This window comes from Anser brachyrhynchus, assembly GCF_964034855.1.
Source record: "Anser brachyrhynchus genome assembly, chromosome: 11".
NCBI classification, from domain to species: domain Eukaryota; kingdom Metazoa; phylum Chordata; class Aves; order Anseriformes; family Anatidae; genus Anser; species Anser brachyrhynchus.
Genome location: NC_137706.1, coordinates 8,143,075 through 8,159,268, shown reverse-complemented (window position 1 = coordinate 8,159,268; position 16,194 = coordinate 8,143,075). Strand labels below are relative to the sequence as shown.

Sequence of the window (16,194 nt, the reverse complement as noted above, 5' to 3'; positions counted from 1 at the left end):
GGTAATAGTGTGTTTTAGTAGCACCAGGCAGTGCTGGTTTATAGTTAATCAAATCTGCATTTCTAAATGTTGCAATCTAAATAAATGGTCTCTTAGAGACTGTTCCCCATTCATTGGATGTTTTTACTACGTATCCAACACATTTCGTGGGACATTATTACACTATATACAATAGATGTATTTTCAGTGTTTTTGTGAAATATTTGTTCCTTGTTGCATGTGAAGGTAAACTCAACTCCTATTATCCGATGCTGTTATCTGGTCAGGGTCATTAGAAGTTGTAGGAAAAAAGCAGAAGGTAATTCTCCAGATACTAAATATGCTAACTTGCTGAGGGAATAAACACCATGGGCAGAGCTGTAGGTAAAGGAAGGAATTTTATTAAACATTTTTAAACCCTCTGCCCTTCCTATGCTTACAACTGGGCAGCGAGCAGGCTGAAGAAGCTTATTTGTAACAGGTCTTGCCTCCATCTTCACATCCTTTCTCACCCAGCTTTCCTTCTGTTCTTATTATAAGAGCTCATCTTTCTTCAGATGTTAGATAATATGATTTTGTTTCTGAGTTTATTCATTCATTCTGCCTGCCTGCATCTCTTACATGCTCTTTTTTTTTCCTTTTTTGTTCGCTTTCCAGGAAATACAGGAGGGTTGTGTTGCTTTAACGTATGTTGTGAGCCCTCTAGCGGCATTTTCTGCACCCCTTTTTCAGGCTGTGGTAGCATTTTTTTTCTTTCCAGCTTTGTTTGCCTGAGCCGAAAGAGTCAGATTAACTTTTGTTTAAGCTACTTAATTAAACTTTCCAGGTTTGTTTCTTTAATGTGAGAAGGAATACTCGTGTTTCCTGGTCTATCTGAGAGTATTGCACCTCTGGTAGTGAGCTTATACCCTGGGTAGCCAGGGCTGATGCAGCCGCAGTGTGAACACAAATGTATACTGTGGAGCCCACGTGGCACCTGCTGGTGTTGTGGGGATGCTCTGGGCACTTAAACACCGCTGGATGGAGGCTCCCACTTTGGCAGCGTGCTACAGCAGGTCAGATCCAAGCAGTGATGAGGATGTACTTTGATGTGAGGGGAGACTGACTGCAGAAACACTTGCTCTACTAGTCCATTCTTCCAGTTCCTAGCCTTGCTCTGCGCGTGTGCGTTACATGACTGCGCTACCGAGCGCCATCAGGTGACGCAGAGCTGCTCTGAAACGTGAAGGTGCCGAGCAAGAGCACCCTGAACTCGCAGACTGAGCAAGGAGACACCGAGGCAGTAGAGAGCTGATTTCTTCAAGTGCTGCCTGCTTGTTTTTTGAGTCGTGAAAGCTCTGTATGTCACTTAGAAAAGCATCTGCAAAAGGGGGAGATAGGTATAATTGTTTTGGGGCGACACCTGCCTATGACTTCAACACTTCTCATCCTGGCACACTAAAGTCAAGACTTTGCAAAGATTTTCCAGTGCCGCTTCCTTCCCCACTGGACGGGTACAGGCAAAAACAGTTCAATGCAGGCTTTGGGATTTTTTCAGCACATTCACGGTGTATACATGCTCTAAATGCCTACAATACAGAGGAATCCAGCTACTTCTAATGGGATGCATTTGCATAAAGGAAGAATTCCTTTTCTAAGATGGGTAATAAGCAGACAATATTTACTGATGAACAGCTGGATGCCTACCAGGTAAGATATCTTAGTTTGCTGAAAGGAAAGGAGTAACCTCAACATGTTAGTGGGTTGATGGGTTTTTGTTTTGTTTTTGTTTTGGGAGTGTTTTTGCAAATAGAAACAAAAACTTGCTCATTAGCTTGCATGTATATATTTTACTGTTCCTTCCCCATACTTATATTGTAAGGGTGGGTTGTTCAATATGCTCAGTCTGATTCTCCCTTCTCTGTGTGCAGAGAGGAGTCAAATTGCTCCTGTCTGGGCTAGGAAACAGCATGAAATCTGTTACCAGCTTGCTTAGGGGGAATTTCTGGTGCAATCTTCTTACTGAGCATTTTGTAAAGAAATGTATCTATAACCTTTTTATTTAGTCTGTGCTGACTTTGCTGTATTAGGTGTGAGGGAAAAAAAGGACACATCTAGTTTCACTTCTAACAGTGACTCATAGAAATATACTTAATGTAGTAACTTAATGTAAATGTAATGTAAATACTTAATCTAAAATAGGTATCTTTATGCTTGTATCCACTCCTGGGTGGTAGTTTCTTTCTTACCTTGACAGAAGAATTATACTTTTTATGTTTGGGGATATTTTATTGGTGGCTCTTTATTTCTGTCATATCAACTGAATTTTTAATACTCCAGAAAATAAATAATTTCCAGTCTTCATTCATGTTTTAGCATACTGCAAATCTTACTGAAATGCTTTGAGAGAAGCTCTCTGCACAGTGGGCACTTAGAACAAGTTTCTGAAAAAGCAAGTGAGGCAATATGTGAAAATAGAATTGTGCTCAAGACGGAAGCACTGAGTACCTGTTCTGAGAAGCAGACAGGGCTGGCTGCATTGCTCTGTTCTTTTACAAGAAGTGATAAATACAGACAGAATTAAAAGTGTGGGAAATCAACATTTAGTTTCTTCTGATAACCAAAGGACAGATCCAAGGCACACAAAAGTAAATAACATTGTATTTGCCTTTGTGAACTTTGACTTCTATCATTGTAGTTGAAACTATGATTTTAAATACCAGTTTTTGGGGGGAGTTAGTGCTAACACGGACATTTCACAGGTGTAGGTATTTATCCACATCGAGTCAGTTTAGGGATACAGGCTAAAAATGCTTTAAAATGTTATCTAATTGTGAAAATAAGGCATAAGTTAAATGTTCTTATTAATTTCCTAGTTCTGTTGGTATCAGGGTTTTATACTTGTCATTGTTCTTGCTCCATTGTCACATTTCCTACAATGACAGCTTCTTTAATTTCCATTTCCTTACACATCTCATCCTCACCAGCAGTCTGTCACTGTAATATACCAGTCTTAGACTGGGTTGTCAAAGTTCTAAACAGATTTTTTTTTTTTTTACATCCCTGAGAGATAGGCAAGAGGGAAATCACAGATCTCTGAAAACACTGATGTCTGTCTTCTGCTACCAGTAAAAGTGAACACAGAACAGAGCCCAACTGCAGTGAAACAAAACAAAATCCAAATGTAATTAATGTTATCTTCTTGACATAAACTGGCAAATGCAAGAGCCGAAATGTCATCCCTAATTCATTATTCTTCATCTAGAAATTGCCTTCCTCTAATGGCTTTTGCAGCCCCTGCCTTTCATAATGCTGGGTAATTGATCTCAAAGCCTTGCAGTAGTTAGGGCGATTGGATTGAGTCAGCCTGTGGGATTTCTCTGTTACAGGAGGACTTGTAGTTCATTAGCATTAGTAAAACACGATTTACAACAACCTGTTGTGCATATAGGTGCTCCAGTGTGCAACCAGGTATATACTTATAAATTAGTTTTAAACTGAAAGATGGGTTACTCCTTTTCTTATCCCAAATGGGGGCTAGGCAACTTCTTGAGAATTTGGTGTCTGTGAGTTGGTGCTCTGCTCCTTATAACTCAGGGTTACTGAATCATATCAGTATGTCAGAAGCAAGAGAGTCAATTTTATCCTTTTTATGAAATAGATTTTTATTATTCCCCACGGCACCTATTAGAAAGCTGTTCAAAAACTCCCTCTCCTGATGGTTAGACTTGTAATTTATTTGCTTAAGGTCATTTTATTACCTGGTTGTAACTTGCACCATTTTTGTCTTTCAACACAAGTTATTCTGGATTTACAGCATCTGAATGCTACTTTAGCAGTGAAGTCTTTTTTCAGGTTATGTTTTAAGAGCTTGTTTCATAGGAGATGCTTCTGATAGGTAAAAGGAAGATGGAAAATTGAGAAGTTTATCTGTTTAAAGTACAGTAAATCCACATGCAAATTACTTTAGTTTTCAGGAGTAAAAGTTGAGCTGCAGAAAAATCACCTGCATGAAAAGCTAGCATACACTAATCTCAGGTCATCAATATGATATCAATGAAATAAAATAAGCCTATCTGATTTGTCTAAAACTTTCAGAAATGCCCACATGTAAACTTTGTAGTGTTTAAATGACCATATTGAAGGGTCACCTTTTAGCACAACCTCTACATTTAAATGAAATGTGAATGTGGTCAGTTGCAAGGTGCTCCAATGTTTTAAAATAGATGAATGTTTTAATTAGTCTCCTAAAAGAGTGATGATGGGAGAGCCAGTTGAAGCTCTTTTTGAAAGAGATGAATAATAGAACTCAGTAACATTAAACCTCTTATTGTTTTCTTTTTTTTATACTCAGAATAGATAGAAGGAAATTACCTAAAGAAGGACTGGCAACTTGCAAATCTTCTAACACCTTGTCGTATCACCTGGGAACTTATTTAGCTCCTGTTCTAGCTGACAGCTCTTTAAATTTGCATAGGCTTAGTGAAATGTTAGGGAAATCTAAGGAGTTAGGCTTTTGCAGGCATTTGTTTCCTCACTGAGATTCACCTCGTTACAATGTTAGCCATGTAAGAAAATGATTTCTGTCAGGGATTTCTTTTTCCTGTGCCTTTAGAGTACTTGACTGTTTTGTTGTCTTACTACATAAAATGCAAAATCTAACCAAGGTCTGACTAGGGGAAAGGTAAGTGTTAGCAAGAAAGATGCTTCATTGCAATCAAATAACGTCTTAATTTTAAGCTTTTAAAAGAAGTCTACAGGACAACTTTTGGATACCAAGTTCCATAATGAGAAAAGTAAATTAACCAGGAATTTTACTTTGAGTTGTGCTATATAAAGATGATTGGAGCAGGAAAAAATTAAGACAAACCAAAGAAGTAACGTCAGGTCCATGTATTGGCCTGAGTGCGCTGCATTTCTCACTGAGAAACATGATTACATTGAGTAAGTGTTGTGGTTTAACCCGGCTGGCAGCTAAACACCACACAGCCGTTCGCTCACCCTCCCCCCTCCCTCTCTGGGATGGGGGAGAGAAACGGGAAAGTGAAGCCTGTGAGTTGAGATAAAGACAGTTTATTAAGACAGGAAAATAATAATAACAATAATAATAATAATAGTGATAATGGTAATAGTATTAACAATAATAATGTGTAAGAAAACAAGTGATGCACAATGCAATTGCTCACCACCCGCTGACCGATGCCCAGCCTATTCCCGAGCAGCCGGCCCCCCACCCCGGCCAGCCACCCCTATATATTGTTTAGCATGACGTCAGATGGTATGGAATCCCCCTTTGGCCAGTTTGGGTCAGCTGTCCTGGGTCTGTCCCCTCCCAGCTCCTGCTGCACCCCCAGCCTGCTCGCTGGCAGGACAGAGCAAGAAGCCGAAAAGTCCTTGGCCTGGTGTAAACACTGCTCTGCAACAATTAAAACATCAGCATGTTATCAGCGCTCTTCTCATCCTAATCCAAAACATAGCACCCTACCAGCTACTATGAGCTACTTAACTCTGTCCTAACTGGAACCAGGACAGTAAGAAATGCATAGAAGCTGTGCTTGGGGTTTGAACAAACTACTCCTCAAGCAGTCTCACTGCTTTCGCTGTGGTTACTTGAAAAGGTGGCCTGAATTTGATACAAATTCTGTTCCAGTTATTTCCTTAATAGACATAACTTAGAGAATGTAGGGTGCAAATATTTTATACCAGGTATTACTCTTTTTATTCTAAGTCAATTCTTTTTGTGTTTGTTAATTACTAGATTTTTTTTTCCCTTATGTTTAATACAGCACTAAAAGAAACTGGTGTTTATCCCGGTTGGTTGTCTTCTAGGCAATACTGCAAAAAATAATAGTAATGTGAAAAAAATAACATTTTTGTATTTTAAACAAGAATTTGTCAGTTAGCTAACTTTTTTCCTTTTATTAAAATTCTGGTCAAAGTGGGATTCAACTATATATCATGTGAAATATGCAAAACTAGAAGAAACAAGTTACATTACATGTCAGTAAATGGCATTTATAAATTGAAACAAGGTCATCAGGCTGTCTTTGGATTTTTAAAAAGCTGTGCTTGACTTGGCCAGGATCTGTGATGAAAATGTACCCTTTTGGGGGCAAAAGTGCAAAAAGCCTACTTGTCACAGGTCCTACAGGACCTTCTGCTAAAAGCACTTTTCAGTTTCATAAAGAATTGCTGTTAATGTGCAAACTTTAAGTAGCATAATAATGGAAGAAGCTTTTGTGAAATTATCTTGTAGTCTGATTCCGGTTTCATGTTACTGTTTGGTGCATATATGGATTGAGCCAAATTAAATTTGCTGACAGTTTGCTTCTTCATCAGTACTTCCTTATGTCTAGCTGTTTCTACTCCAGTGCCTCAGTACAAATACGCAATCTATTTCTTACAGCTGCAGGTTTTGCTTACTGAAACTTGGTGGGGATTTTAGGGGTTTTCTGGCTGTAGTTCAGAAATAGGCTTACAAATAAAGAGAATGTGAAAATCTCCACTGATATTGTCTGCTGCAACCAGCGTTTTTTAAGATAAAAGTCCATATAACAGTACTGTTATATGTGTATTGTTACAGTGCAGATACTGATTGTGACATAATTTTTTTAGCATTTAAATTGGGATTTACTGAACTACTTGCACAGATATGCGACTTATAGGCTGGTGCTAGTCTCACTGGCTTTCAGTAACTCTGTATTTACAGTGAAAAAGATACATAAAGGTATTTATGCCTCCTCAGTCTTGCACAGCTCTATACCAGTCTTATTTGTATGGCAATTACAATCCAAAATAAAATAATACTGCACTTGTAAAAATGTTACAAGAGTAGAATTAATAATAGATCATCTACCTATATGAGAATTGGTTTTGTCCATCACCTTTTGACTTCTTAACTTTTGATTTCTGATTGCTTCATAAGGTGATGTTTTCTTGATGTTTCATTTAAATGCTCTTAGACACATTGAATGCTTTTGTCACAGTGCAGAAGATCATTTGTGATTTTGTAAGTGAAACCTCTGAAATATATATTTAAAGTGTTAATATTTAAAATGCAGCATTCAGTACTTGTCATTTCTTGAAAGCTGCTCAGTAATATAGCTAGAAGCATCTAATCTATCTTGCCCTGAGGATATTTTCAAAGATCCTGTTATTCATTGGTTTATTTTATCTGTGGCTTGTTCGCTCTTCTTCGAGATTCTTTCTAATTTGAAGTGACTTTTATATTGCTAGGACTGTTTTGTATTATTTATTTACTTATAAAATGTTCTGATGAAGTTGTTGCAGGTTCAGAATAATCCTGCCCTTCTGAAATTATGCACATACATGGCACAATTATACAACTGTTGTTATAGAGGAGAAATATAGTGGGTGTATGAAATACTATTTTGCAATAGCCTTGCACATTTGAGTGCTGCCCTTTTCTCATTGGTTGTTATCCAGTTTTTCTTCTCTTCCTTTCTGCAGATAAATATTGCCCTTCTGTATGTGCAATTAATTTTATTTGAAAATTGTGCTTTATGCACAACAATCTTTGCTTCTAAAGGTGGTAAGTGATAATCTTTTATTCAGTGGACTGCTAAAACTCATAAACTGCATGCTGCTCTCTGGGATAGGCAATAGATCTCGCAGAACAAATTACACATGGTCCAGTTCCAGAATAACACCGCACGTTACACTCTGTATGTGTATGTTACATAAAATTAATGCTGATTAATCAGCATTCTCAGCACCGTTATCTCTACTCTTATTTTTTGCTCAAATCCCTGTAGAGCTAAACACAAAGCAGAACTGATCTAGGAGTTCGCAGTGAAGTCTTACAGACTAATAGACAAGGTAGTAGACTGCTGTGTTTGTCTGTTACCATCTTGCCCTAAACTTGCATTCACCTGACATAGCAGGTCAAAGAGTAAAACGCCAGTTCTGGTTTTGCTAAGCTCTTTACATTGTGCTGTTTTATAAAGGAAATTTTAAGAGCAGAGACTGTTAATCTAGCTTTGAGCAACACTGTGTGACTAGCAGAAGGTCACACCACCAGCCAAGAGCAAAGCCACCCATAAAACCAAAGTACACAAGCTATATGTCTCTTTACTCTGCAGAGTATTTTAAGAACCAGTTAAGCTACCTAAATGCCACATTTGAGAATCAAGTTCCATTATACGAGCTAATGATCTAATTGAAATCAATGGACAAAATTGTTTGCTTTGTTTTTCAGTCTTCATTAGCCATAAGGAAGTGGGTGATTGCAGATTTGTTTGTGTTATCTCAAAAAAAAAAATCAGTGTTCCTTTGTCACACTTCTAATTAGTTTAATTACTGAGGACACAAGGACAGACCAAGTGGGTTAGTTGATCTTAGAAGAGGAGCGGGTATTTTCTCAAGTGCAGGAGTAGGTAATCTTTCAAGGCAAGACCTCTGTCCTAAATAACCTGAAACCCACAGGGGACCTCCTGTTAGCAGTAGTTTTTCAGGCTGTTGTATAGCATTAGAAATAAAAGTCTCCATTTCTGGATTGCTGGAAATCTAGAACTGATACAAATTATGAAAACTGTGGTCACATTTCTTTGAGTGTTTAGCATGTGCTTTTCTAGCTGGACTCCTCATGTCTTTAGTGTCCAAACAGAATAGGCAGATTGCTTTGTAAATCAATGGTAGACTAAAATACCGTCTACATGATAACAGATGCATTCCATGATATTCATGGCTTTAAGGAAGATTGATGTAGGCATGTACATAAACCACAAATACTTCCCAGGACCCATTTCACCTTTCCATATGAGGGACTTAATTTGACATGTTTATTTACTATTTATTGTCCATCATTTTGTATTTTCTGTATGAATTAAGTAGCCAGAAGAAAATTGGATGATTCACCTCCGTGCTTCTCTGGCCAAAAGTCTTTAATTAAATTTGAATTAAATTGATGGAGTTCCAGCAAATACAAAATGAAATTATATTTAGACCTGGGTTCCATGGTGACTTTAATCCAACTTGGGGCCGTGCTTCCAACAAAAAGGGCAGTCCTATACCTCTTCCCTCCCACCAGTAATGACTTGTTTTAGTTTCTTAACACTGGTGCTAGAATTAGTGACACTGTTCTAAGCCACAACAAGGAGGTGATCCAAGCTGAAAATGAATCCCATTTTGTGTGGTTAGTTTTCAAACACATTAGTTCCTTCTCTGAATTTTCTGATGCAGTTATACTACTCATTGGCATGAAGTCAGCATAAAGGAAGAACAGAAATAAGCTGAGAGAAGCAGGAGAGCTGGCTGGACTTCCCTCTCAGAGGCTGGAGCCGTGGCTTTTGCATTTGCCATTCAGGATCAGCCAGGCAAAGCATTTTTTAAGTGGTGTGTAAGGTCTTGCTGTGGGTTGGAAGTATAGGCCAGGGTCCTGACCTTGGTGCCTTGACATTGAATAGCTCTAAGCTCTCTGAAAGTGGTCTCAGAAACCATTGTAAATTTTGTGACACCCCTAACACACAATGCCATGTAATTGTCAGGCGTATTTGGAATACTGCAGTCAGCAACAGCGGTCAGGCAAATACTTGCTATTACAGGGAAACATAGGATTGTGTTGTCTGTTGTTATAAAGGTTTCCAGTGTCCATGTTTTTACATTACAATACTAAAAATTTCCTTTGACAAAACTAAAGATGGAATACAATAATGTTTGTTGTCAAAGAAGTGAAGTGACTTGGATTTAAAAAAAAAAAAAACCTAAATGTGGACTTTCATCAGAAAAGGTTTATGATATGACATCTTGCTGTGGTTTTTAGTGGTGCTCTCACAAGAGTTCTGGAAGGTAAAGGGTAACTTATCTTGTTCATCTTTATCTCTATTTGTGTATCAGTTCCGTGTCAGCTTTCTAGTTAAGTAACAGTGTCTGCTGCTTTCTCAAGCCTATATAATTACGGGATGATTGCTGCTCAGGGCACCACCATCATTTGAGATTGCACCTGCCTTTCATTAGTAAATGATGCATCCTTTAGTGGCGGTTTGACTGTAAGTGGTGAACAAGCTGGAATTAATGAAGACTTACCCAGCTGGCTCCTATTTCACTTTGTGCAGTTCCAGACAATGTGACATCTTTGTTGGCAGCTCACAGTGTGCCTTCCTATCCTGCCTTGTAACACTATTCTGCTACACAATACATGGAAGGGAAAGCTGCTTCTGCTCCTGCTTGGTGTGGAGGAGAGCAAGCAAACTCAATAATTGATACCAGGCAGGACTGATACCATACCTGGATACCTGAGACGACCTGGTTGATTGCTTCAGCTAGCTGTGATCATTTGCTTTTCCCCTCCTTTGAAGAAGCGGGCATTTAGCCAGATTAATTCTCACCTTAGGGACAAAATGCATTTTCAGTAGTTGACTGAAGAGCAGGACCAAGGTGAGGGCACAGTAGCTGTATGTGCTTGTAGGTACGACATAACAAGTCTGCTGTTATCTTGTCACTAGCTGATTTTAGGATGTGTATTTTAAATGTTTTCGTTAAAGGAGAAAACCTACTAGGATAGGAGCTGAATTCTTAAGCATATGCTCTGCCACATCACCCAGGCCTGTGAGAGAAGCAGGTAGTCATCAGGAGTGTTGTGGTTTCATTATACTAGCATCTAGCACTCTGGCGCTCCCACCCTCCCATCAGCCAGTAACTCTGAGACACAAACTTGCATGTTCTCTAAACTCATGGCCTGAGCAATGTGCAGAACTGATCATCCAGTATTTCATTGTCATTAGTGTTTCTAGTTTTGAATACAGGGCATAACTTTCCCTAAAAAAAAAATACCTTAGGATATTTCAATTATTTTATAACATACATTGCTTTCCATAGAGTTACTTTATAGCATATATTGCTTTCCAAATCAAAACCAGATGGTACATATATGTTATCTTTAATGTTTTTCTGCCAGCTCTGAGTTTTCTCCCCAAAACATTAAAAAGTAATCCTTTGCGCTCACTTTCAATATTTCTATCGTATGGTAATACATTTTGTTTTTTTAACAGGATTGCACATTCTTCACTCGGAAAGAAATCCTTCGGTAAGTAAACTATATTATTTTTTCTATCATCATTCACATGGAAAGAGCAAAATCACTTTTTTCTGACTTGTGAGGAAAACAAATGAAACCAGTTATTTTGCATAAATGAATGTAGGATGGGGCTCAGGGTACATGTATAATATGTAAATGTGTGTAAGCAAAAGATGTCGGGTTAACGTCAATAACATAGGCTTTTCTAGGAAGAAGCCATTGAATAGTAGGGAGTCAGTGACTTTCTGAATGGAATTTGCTGCTTTTCTATTTGTTTTTCCTCTGGATTTTTCTCCTAATAAGGAGTGAAAATACATCTGTGGCATGTATCTAGACTTAGGAGCTCATAATGTTCTAGATTCTCAAATTTGAATAGCTTCTGAGACATAAGCAGTATCAGGGAAACAGCATTTGTTTTCGTAAACATTGGACTTTTGCTTTGCTCTGAGATCAAAAATAGATGTGGTCTCTGTGAGAGGCGTTCTTTGCCTTAGCTCTGTTGCAGTAAACTTCAGTAAGTCTTACTGACATCTTCTCCAGTAAGATGTTCAGCAATTCTGTTGAGGTGAAAACTAATGGCATGCATTAAATGGGTTGCTTTATTTTTTTGATGGGGGAAAATAGAGGTGGTATTTCAGCTAATTTCTTACATACCTTTGTTCTTGGTATTTGTGCACCTAAGGTACCTCTACAGAAAATTTTGTGGACAAATAGGAGTCTAGAACATGTGTAATACAGGCCCAAATTAAAGAATACGACACAAAACACAACTAATTTTCTAGCAAGATTGTAATGTTGGCAGGGAGAGAATGGATGCGCAACTGTAAAATGCTGATGAAAGAAAGGAAGTAAGGAATCAAATATTTCCCCAGAAGATGTAATTAGTAAACTTCTTAATCTGAGTACACAGACTTTCACATTTGGAAAACAGCATTTCCAAAATGGAGATTTGAACCATCATGAGCAACTGAGGGAACACAGTAAGTGTACTTCGAAAAATATGCTGCAGATTTCAGGAAAAGATGTTCCGAAGTCAGAAAATGTCACTGTATGATAGGCAAACAGGAATTTTACAGCATTGTGAAAGCTGGCAATGAACTGAGGAGTCAGCCACTTTTGTTCTCTTTTTTTCTGGGTTGCAGTGGATAAAAAAAAATAGTTGTAGAGAAGTTTCCAATGTACAGTTTTGACAAGCAGGTAAAGACTGACAGAAATGAAGACAGATTTCCCCACAGAAATGTCCTAAGTTTTTTTTATATGCATTCTGGATTTTTTCTTGATGCATGATACTGAAATAAAACTTCTGTTGAAATTTGATATCAAGGCACTGAATGTTTCAGAACATTCTAAAAATAGCAACTATAAATGAGCTGGATTTGTGAATGTTTATTTAACAGTATTCTCGGGTGTGTCTCAGAGCTGTGTAATTTGAAACTGCATTTGCAGATAGGTGATTTATGATTTTTTATCCTCGCGTGGTAAGTGTGACAGAGTAGAGGAGGTCACTGTGATTCATAAGACTTCCTGATAAAGGAAGCAGCACTGAACTGTGGCAAAGGTTCTGCTGCCTAAGAACAAGATGATGGTTATTTATCTAATAAAGTTTAACATGGTGACTATGCATGGGATAGGGACTGTAGAACTGGAAGTTGTTGGTTTACCTTGTTACTCTTTCACTAATCTATGTAAGCAACTTTAATCTATGTAAGCATCTTTGACAAATTGCCCCTTTAATTCGTCTGTCTTAATATTTTTGTGTCTTTTAAGTATGAGGAGAATATTCCCTTTATCTTGACTGTTGAGGTTGCAAGCTCCTCCTGGTAAGAATAATTCAAACTATTTTACCTCCAGAATGCTAAAACTGGTCTTAGTTGTAGGTTTTGCATTCTGTTGTAGTGAAAATGCTGGTCTGAATACTTCCTGAAGCTCGTGGTATCTGTGAGAGGTGTCATAGTCACCTGGCATTTAAACAGACCAGTTAAAATACAGTGAAGAGTTCACTGTGGCAAACAGTATTTAAGTTAGAACAACCCTGATAGATTTTAGTAAGGGCTATTTTTCTAAAACGCACAGAAATGTAAACAAATAACTTGGCAAAAAAAAAGCAAATAGTTTTTGGCTGAAGTCAGCCTCCCTTGCTGGCTCACCATCTATTGGTATGAGTGTTAGTGATGACACAAGCAAAGGGACACAGTTGTTTAGATGGGGATGAAGGAATAAATATGGCAGCTCCAATTTAGATGACTTGAAACTCACGCAAAACAGCATGAGATTGCAATTAGGTGAAATGGGCTAAGTGATATTATCCATCTTTCCCTGTGGGAAAATAGACCATCAAAAAGCCCAAACAACAACAAATTTCTCTTCTGCTGGTTTAATGAGCTGAATCAGCTCTCTCAAGGGTAAGCGCTAAAGGTGAAACAAGAACCAGAACAGGAAAATGGGACTGAAAATGAGGAAAGTAAAGGAGAGCAAGACTTCACGTTTCAGTGGAGGTGAGATGTTAGATTGGCTTAGTCTAGTGTCAGTGTAAGACTCTGGTACCATGACCAACTTAAGTCAACATAAATGTAGGCTGCTGTCAAAGGGGTCGAGGACACATTCTTCTGATTGATAATCTAGGTGTGGAAGGAAGTATTTTTATAAACTATAAGGAAATAGTGCAATTTAAGTTAAGGTGAAGAAGAAATGAAAACATCATCGTGATCCACGATTATGGATCTAGGAGGAGGGAAAACCACTGTGTTAATGGACTGCAGAAAAGATAATAATGCCTGGTGAAATAGAAGAAACAAATAATTATTTATCATGTTTCAGTTGACTGTTTATCACCAAAAAATCTAAAAATTCTCTTGGAGAAGTGCTTAACACAACTCATTAAATGATAGAACTCATGAGCCCAGGGCAAGAGCGTGTTGAAGATCCGTGGATAATGTAGATGTATACGTACTATCACTGACAACATATTATCTAAAATACTTACAGGACAGCTGACAAATGTTTAGAATCCTTACTAATTCTGTTGATAGGTGTGTGTAAGGGCTTTGAAAGCATACCCCACTTTGCCTGAGAATGTGGAAATTACACCAGGACTACAGGACACAACCTCAGCGTATGGAAAGATGCCAGACCACTGGGTGGATGATCAGCTCTTAAGTGCCTAGAACATAATACGTGCTCAGATGCATCCACTGTGGATTTGCTAAAAGCAAATCTCCTCCTTCATGACTGACTGCTCTTGTGGATAAGAGAGAAGAAACAGATGCAACATATCTTTATTGTAGTAAAGCCTTTTTGCATTTTCCTGCATGCATTAGTCCTTTTCTACCTCTGTTGTGTGAGTGCACTAACTTCTTGGCTAAGGTACCAGTGAACACACTTGAAAAAAATTGTAAGAAGTGTAAGAAACATTGAGCTGAGGGGGATTGCAGACACTATGAAGATCGATGTTACCTTTTAAAGCAGTGCTCAATGTATTAGAGGGAAGGTCCAAGATCAAGAATAGATCACCATCAATGAAATTGATACGGTCAAGTATTAAGAACTGTCAATAGATAGGAGAAAAAATTGTCAATGCAGAATGGAAGGTAAATGGCATGAGTAATTAAGAAAAGATATATGGGAAGGGGTTTAATTGATCTAAGCAAATTTAAAAAACAAACTGACCCCCCCCGAGTCTCCCTGGATACCTTTGTTAAAAAAAAAAGGGGGGGGGGGAAGCAGGGGGTACTTCTAGGGTGTGTTAACCTAAGCATTGTGTGTAAAATGGGAAAATTCCATTCTAGTCAGCATGTCATTCTGAGACCTCAGTGTGAACAGCTGTCCAGTTTTGGGCATCACCATTCAAAAGAGATTTGTTGTACTGGAAAAGGTCCAGTAGAGAGAAACAAGAATAAGAGGCTTAGTGGAGGAAAAACAAGAAAGTAGAAAGGTTGGAAAAACACTTTACTGATGGCAATAATTAATCTGTTTATATAACATGCCTGTCTTGAGATTGTAGATGGGATCAAATGCTTGTCTCCTATAAGGCAGTATTTCTCTTCCTTAGTTTTGTAAATCTGATTTTCTAGCAGCCAAGCTTTTACTCCAGCAATAATGCTTATCTGCTAGCCGACCCATCTGTTTCTATTTCTCCCTCTAGACTAGTACAATTTGGCAAATACCCAAGCATTCAAACACAGGTGTTCTTGGATATCTGTCCTAGCCAAAAAGTATGAACTCTGTAAATTAGAGCTGTAGAGTTTGAGACTGACTTAACCTAGCTAGACAGCTGCTAGAGGAATATGGCACTAAATTACCAAGTTGGGCACTATCTGGACAATCAGCAAAGCTTTGAACCTTCTCGTGCAGAAGAACATTTATAATTCCATTGCATTCCCTTCTGTACGTGTTCATTGGCGTGTGTTTGAGGGGTAAAAGATAAGGTGCAGAGGAGCCAATTTTGGCAATCCAGCTATATGCTGGATTTAAAACCCAAAACCTGCCTGAGAGCGAAGTTGGGAAGAAAAGCACGGGTTTCCTCCAAGTGTCTGGAAAGCCTTCCTTATAAGGGAGCAAATACGGGAAAGGGTTAGAGATGCATTTCCCGTGGGAGCAAGCTGCTATGCAGATGGAGGGAGAAGCCAGAACACAGCTTCTGTTTTCCTAGCACATCTCATCTTTCAAAAAGGTTGGGGCCTACATGCAGAAAGGGGAAGTGCCCATATTGTCAGTTCTGGAGAAAAAGGAGTCTGCCAAGAGAATAAAAACCTTGCCATTTAAGCCCGATGGCATAAATCTGAGACCCTGAAAGGAATCTTTCCTTTACCAGTTGCAGACAACCCTGAATGTCCCTCGTTTCTCAGCCCCAAACTGAAGAGCCTCCTTCTCTTTGAGCTGTGGTAACTTTTTCTGTGTGTTGGAGACTCATGGATATAGAGCCATCTGCACCCCAGCTCTCAGACCCCATGTTTGACCGTCTGCAATAACAGCACTGTAGGGCAAGTGTGTGCACCCTAACAATTTGCACTGCTACAGCAACTAGCATCAGTTGAAAATCAGTTCCCAGCTGCTTTGCCACGAGTATGTTGCATCCTTCCCTGCAGTCTGTGCAATTCTGTCTTGAATGTCGTTGCTTCTTTTGCTTCTAGCCATCCATATTTCTGGGGGTTCACAAGGGCCGATCTGTCCGTTCCCAGGGCTATGGGCAGACTAATCACTGC

At 38.7% G+C, this 16,194-nt stretch overlaps 1 protein-coding gene across 1 annotated transcript in view; it reads left to right on the top strand.

Moving 5' to 3' along the window:
• Nucleotides 1–16,194, top strand: part of ACSBG1 (acyl-CoA synthetase bubblegum family member 1) — an 89,223-nt gene that overhangs the window by 48,100 nt on the left and 24,929 nt on the right. Inside the window, exon 20 of the mRNA XM_080607562.1 lies at nucleotides 10,968–11,002. Within this exon, the coding sequence (XP_080463688.1) occupies nucleotides 10,968–11,002 (35 nt within the window). The remainder of the gene's footprint in view (nucleotides 1–10,967; nucleotides 11,003–16,194) is intronic.